Here is a 6,000-nt window from a genome sequence, read left to right as displayed (position 1 = left end):
GCTTTTAAAATCCAACAAAAGGCAACAAAAAAAACTATAAGAAGGGAAAAGATGAAATATGAGAGCAAACTAGCCAATAATATAAAGTTTTTCAGTTACATATATAACAAAAGGGAGGTGAGAGTTGATATTAGACCACTGGAAAATGATGCTGGTGAGGTAGTAATGGGGGACAAAGAAATGGCAGATGGAATTTAATGCAGAGAAGTGTAAGGTGTTGTACTTTGGGAGGAAAAACCAGGGCAGGGCTTTCATGGTGACATGCTGTTTATTTTTTGTTTTAATTCTTGTCTTTGAGGTTACTGCTATTCAATTACTGAATATCCTCATTGCACGACACAGCCATCTGGTATTCCTCACTCATCATTCCCCATTCTGGTTCCCCTCTTGCCACTTCCCTTCTCCTCCTCACTCCACCTTCCCTTTCTCCCATGGCTCACTCTCCTTTCCCCATCAGATTGCTTCTTCTTCAGCCCTTTGCCTTTTCCATCTGTTCCCACACAGCTCCTTATTTCGTCCACCCTCCCTTACTCAACAACCTTCCCCTTCACCTATCATCTGGCAGCTTGAACTCATCTCCCTCCCCTCCCTTCTTCCCCCTTCATTGAAAGGTCTCAGCCTGAAATTGCTTATTCCCCGCCATAGATGCTGACTGAACAGCTGAATTCCTCCAGCGTTTTGTGTGTGTTGCTCTGGAATTCCAGCATCTGCAGACTCTCTTGTGATGGTACTTGATATTGTTTTCATTTCCTGGATCTCTAGTTACATAACTAATCAGTATATGCTTTGAGATCAGCTCTGATCGGCCACAGATCATGTGCTCTGCTCTCAACTTCCTCAAATCTGGCCACGGAAAATCATCACCACACAGGCAACAGATGCCTGGAACGTGCTGCATCAGAGGGTTTCATTCTCAGAATAACAAGTGAATGATGGACGCCGCAGAGCAGACAAGCAACGGTAAGTCAGATCACAGAGTCCACTCTGATAATGAACAGGAGAAAGTTTGGAAATCCAGAGCAACACACACAAAATGCTGGAGGAACTCAGCAGGTCAGGCAGCATCTGTGGAAATGAATAGATAGTCGATGTTTCATGCTGAAACCCTTCTTCAGGATCTGCTGAGTCCTCCAGCATTTTGTGTGTGTTGCACACCCTGATAACACATTCAAGGAGTCTTTTGTACATTGCCAATTTGTCTTTATCTTCCTGTAGATGCCTGCAAGAAAATGTATCACAAGGTGGTACACAGTGGCCCCTTTACTAGGTATGTCTTGCACCAAATATAGTGGCCTGTGAGCGTATGTCTGTGATCTGTTGCTGTAGCCCATCCACTACAAGGTTCAACATTTTGTGCATTTAGAGCTGTGCTGCGTATCACTGCTGTAACGTGTAGTTGTAGTTAGTTACTGTTGCCTTCCTGTCACCTTGAAACAGCCTGGCCATTCTTCTCTGACCTCTCTCATTAACAAGGCATTTTCTCCCACAGAACTGCTGCTCACTGGATGTTTTTTGTGCACCATCCTCTGTCACCTCTACAGGCTGTTCTGTGTGAAAGTCCTGGGAAACCAGCAGTTTCAGAGATATTCAAACTGCCCCACTTGGCAGCAACAATTATTCTACAGTCAAAGTCACTTAGATGACATTTCTTCCCTGTTCTGATGTTTGGTGTGAACATCAACTGAATCTCTTGACCATGTCTGCGTGCTTTTACGCATTGAGTTGCTGCCACATGATTGGCTGTTTAGATATTTGCATTAACGAGCAGGTGTGTAGGTGTACCTAATAAAGTGGCCACTGAGCATATATACAAACATTTATGTACATCTCAGCAACATAGAACGTAAAACTATAGCAGAGCCACTCGGCTTATGATGTTGTTCTGACATTATAACATACTCAGTCCAACCCTTCCCTCCCCTCCCACAAAGCCCCCCACCATTTTTCTATCATCTATATGGCTAAGAGTTTCTTAAGCGCCCTAAATGTATCTGCCTCGACCACATACCCTGGCCGTGAGCGCAATCCACCCAGCGCTTTCTTTTTTTTCGTAATTTATTTTTTATTGAAGCTCATCATCAAACAAAACTTTCCATAAGATGTATTTCAGATACTGTACATATATATCATATAGTCATATTTGTCACAAATCTCCACATAATATTTATCTGAGGTATACACTTACAGAAAGGAGAGGAAAGAAAGAACAATCGAAAGAAGAAAACTAAGTGGAGAGTGATCTTTTTTTTACAACATATTCATTGACTTGTGAGAATAAATTCAGGCCTATGAGGTGTTATGTAGTTAAACAATTTTTCCCAGTATGAATCAAATTGTTCCAACTTATGATTAACAGATGCTGTTATCTTCTCCATTTTGTAAATGTCCATTGTAATTTCCATCCATACATTTAAAGTTGGGCTCTCCTGTGATAACCATTTTCTGGTAAGGGTCTTTTTACCAGCCATCAGCAGTACATTCATTAAATATTTATCTTTCAACCATTCTTGAGGTGTATGCCCAAAATATATGGTCTTACTCTCTAAGGGTAGTTCACATTTAAAGATGTCTTGTAGGGCATTATGTATTCCACTCCAATATTCTTTGATAATGGTACATTCCCAGAAAATATGATAATAGTCTGCATTTTGATTTCCACAATTTTTCCAGCAAACAGGGAGGTTACTATCATAATGGGATTTCTGAGAGAGTGTAATAAAATATCTTACCAAGTTTTTCCACCTGAGCTCCCTCCATTTCTGTGAACTGGTACACTTCCATTGATACCTCCATATTATTGTCCAGTCTTCCTCAGATATTATTATCCCTCCTTCCTTCTCCCATTTTGTTTTAATGTATGAAGTTGAATGTGTTTTAAGATTTGACAAACCCTTATACGCGCCTGAAATTATTCTACTACCATTGTCTGAATTATATGCTTTTCTAAATATCTCTATCAAACTTGTACTTGCCTTGGTTACATTTTTAACCATCCTATTAACGTACTGTTGTATCTGTAAATATCGATAGGAGTCTTGTTTTTCTAATAAGTGTTTCTCTTTGAGCATTTCAAAACTGAACAGAGTTCCTTCTTTCATTATATTGCAAATAGCTGTTATTCCTTTAGCTGTCCAGTCCTTAAATCTAGCATCCATTTTGTTCGGCGTAAAATCCGAATCATATGCACACCATTTAAGAATTGCAATGTCTTTCTCTAGTTTATATTCTTTTATAATAGCTTTCCATATTATTTTTTAAGAGTCCATTTCATCCATGGGTTATCAATAGTATTTATGTACCTGTAGGTTATTATCAGCCAAAATTGCCTGTATAGGGATGGGAAGTATCCCCTCCTCAATGTTTTTCCATTGAGCATCACATGATGGGTTGCACCAACATATCACAGCTCTCAACTGTACTGCAAAATAATAATCTCTAAGAGAAGGTAGGCCCCATCCTCCCTTTTCCTTGGCTAATTACAAAGTTTTGAGACGAACTCTAGGACTCTTACCTTGCCATATATATCTTGATAGCATCTTGTTCCATTCATTGAATTGATTTTGGTTAATCTCTATTGGTAGGGTCTGAAAGAGATATAGTAGTCTGGGTAGTATATTCATTTTAATAGATTCAATCCTTGAACTCAGACTAAAAAAAAGGAACTAGGTTCCATCGTGTTATATCTTCCTTAATTTTTTTATATATAGGCTGATAATTGCATTCTGATAATTTTGCCAAATCTTTTGGCATAATGATGCCCAAATATTTGACAGACTCTGTTTGCCATGCCCAAGGATATCTACTTTCAATTTCTCTTGGTGGACTACAGTTATATGAATGTAGTTGGGTTTTATCAATGTTGATCTTGTATCCTGATAATTAGCCATACTGTTCAAAGGATTGCATCAATTTAGGTAAAGAGTATGTTGGTTGCCCTAGATAGATCAAAATGTCATCCACGTAACAGGCCAATTTATGCTCTGTCCCTGTAATAGTAATTCCCCTGATATCTTCATTTTGTCTGATGTGTTGAGCTAATGGTTCCAGATATAATGCGAAGAGTAGCAGTGACCATGCACAATCCTGTCTCGTCCCCTTTCTAGGGTAAAACTATTAGATAAATACCCATTGATTTTAATCCTGGCAGCAGGATCGTCATATAGTGCCTGTATAGTTTTAATAATTGTGTCATGTAGACCAAATCTATGTAAAATTCTGTAAAGAAAATTCCAATTAACCGAATCAAATGACTTTCAGCGTCCACGCTTATCACTATCGCTTCAATTTCATTTTTTTATATGATCCATAATGTGAAGTGTCCTTCGTATATTGCCTTGTGTTTGACATTGTTGTATAAAACCTGCCTGATCATTATGTATCAGTGTGGGTAGAAACTATTCTAGTCATTTGGCCATGATGGAGGTAAATATTCTATAATCCACATTAAGAACAGATATTGGTCTAAATGACCCACATTCCATTTTATCCTTGCCTTCTTTCAGTATAGCTGAGATTATCGCCTCCTTCCAGTTGGGTGGCATTTGCGCCTTTCTTAGAGCCCAGTTCAGTGTGGGGAGTAAAGCGGGGATTAACTCACTTCTAAACTCTTTATACCACTCTGCCGTATATCCATCTGATTCTGGTGACTTGCTTAATTTAAGCCTACTAATCACAGTTTTTAGTTCAGCTTCAGTTATGTCAGCAGTCATTGTTCTATTTTGTTCTTTGTTTAAAGTGGGTAACTCTAAAGAATTCAGGAAGGTGTCAATCTGGGCTATGCTTCCCCCTGGAACTTTGAAATATAGAGTTTTGTAAAACATTTCAAAAGCTTCTTGAATTTCATTTAGCTTATTTTTTTTTATCACTTTTGTTCTTGGATCCCTAATTCTATGAATTGTATTTTCTGCTATGTTTTTTTCCAGTTTCCATGCCAGTATTTTCATAGACTTAGATCCACTTTCATAGTGTCTCTGTTTCAGAAACATTAAATTTTTTCTAATTTCTTGTGTCGCCAAACTATTAATTTCATTCCTAATTTTTAAAATTTCCTCTAGTGTATCCTGTGCCAAACTCAATTTGTGTTTTTTTTTCTAGTTCCTTCAGCTTATTTCGTAGTTCCTCTAATGTTTTATTCCTTATTTTTTTCTTATATGAAGATATCGCTGTAATTTTCCCTCTTAAGACAACCTTCATAGTATCCCATAGAATGGGAGGTGAAACCTCTCCATTATCACTGAATTCTAAGTAAAGACCAATTTCTTTTTTAATTTGTTCCTTAAAATAGGGATCATTGAGTAGACTTGAATTTAGTTTCTAAATAGTATTCTTTGGTTGTAGGTCAAAATCAACAGATAAATATTTAGGTGCATGGTCACTTACATCTATCGTCCCAATTCTACAGGTGTTTATTTTGTCTTTGTCTTTTCCAAATGTTATAAAATAGTCTATTCTTGTATATACAGAATGGGGGCAGAATAATGAGTGTAATCCCTTCTGTCGGGGAAAAGATCCCTCCATATATCAATCAGACCAACATCCTCAAAAAGATTGTTAACTTTCTTATGTAAGGACTTTGTTTCATAAGTTTTTCTATTGGAAGAGTCTAACTTTGGTTGTAATTATAAATTTAAGTCTCCTCCATATATCAAGAGACCTTCTGTTTCTGTTACCATAATATTAGTAATTTTCTGGAAGAAAATAACATCACTTCCTGGGGGTGTGTATATATTCAATAAAGTAACTGGATTTCCATCTATATTCCCCCTTACCAGAATATATCTGCCCTCCTTATCTCCCATTTCGAATACTTTTTCAAAATTTAGCTTACTTGAGATGAGAATAGCAACTCCTCTTCTATGTCCTGATTTATATGAGGAGAACAACAAATTACTGAAGCCCATTCTCTTTAATTTTCCATGCTCATTATCACTTAAGTGAATTTCCTGTAAATATACTACATGGGCTTATTCTTTTTTTCATTTTTGATCGAATTTTACTTCG

The 6,000-nt window shown here is 37.4% G+C and overlaps 1 protein-coding gene across 1 annotated transcript in view; it reads left to right on the top strand.

The window, feature by feature from the left end:
- Nucleotides 1-863: 863 nt before the first annotated feature.
- LOC140199297 (natural resistance-associated macrophage protein 2-like) overlaps nt 864-6,000 on the top strand; it is a 65,754-nt gene continuing 60,617 nt past the window's right edge. Inside the window, exon 1 of the mRNA XM_072261112.1 lies at nt 864-960. Within this exon, the coding sequence (XP_072117213.1) occupies nt 930-960 (31 nt within the window). The 5' untranslated portion in view covers nt 864-929. The remainder of the gene's footprint in view (nt 961-6,000) is intronic.

This window comes from Mobula birostris, chromosome 6 (assembly GCF_030028105.1).
Source record: "Mobula birostris isolate sMobBir1 chromosome 6, sMobBir1.hap1, whole genome shotgun sequence".
Classification (NCBI taxonomy): domain Eukaryota; kingdom Metazoa; phylum Chordata; class Chondrichthyes; order Myliobatiformes; family Myliobatidae; genus Mobula; species Mobula birostris.
Note: the sequence above shows the minus strand (reverse complement) of the source record. Positions and strands in the feature narration are given on the sequence as shown.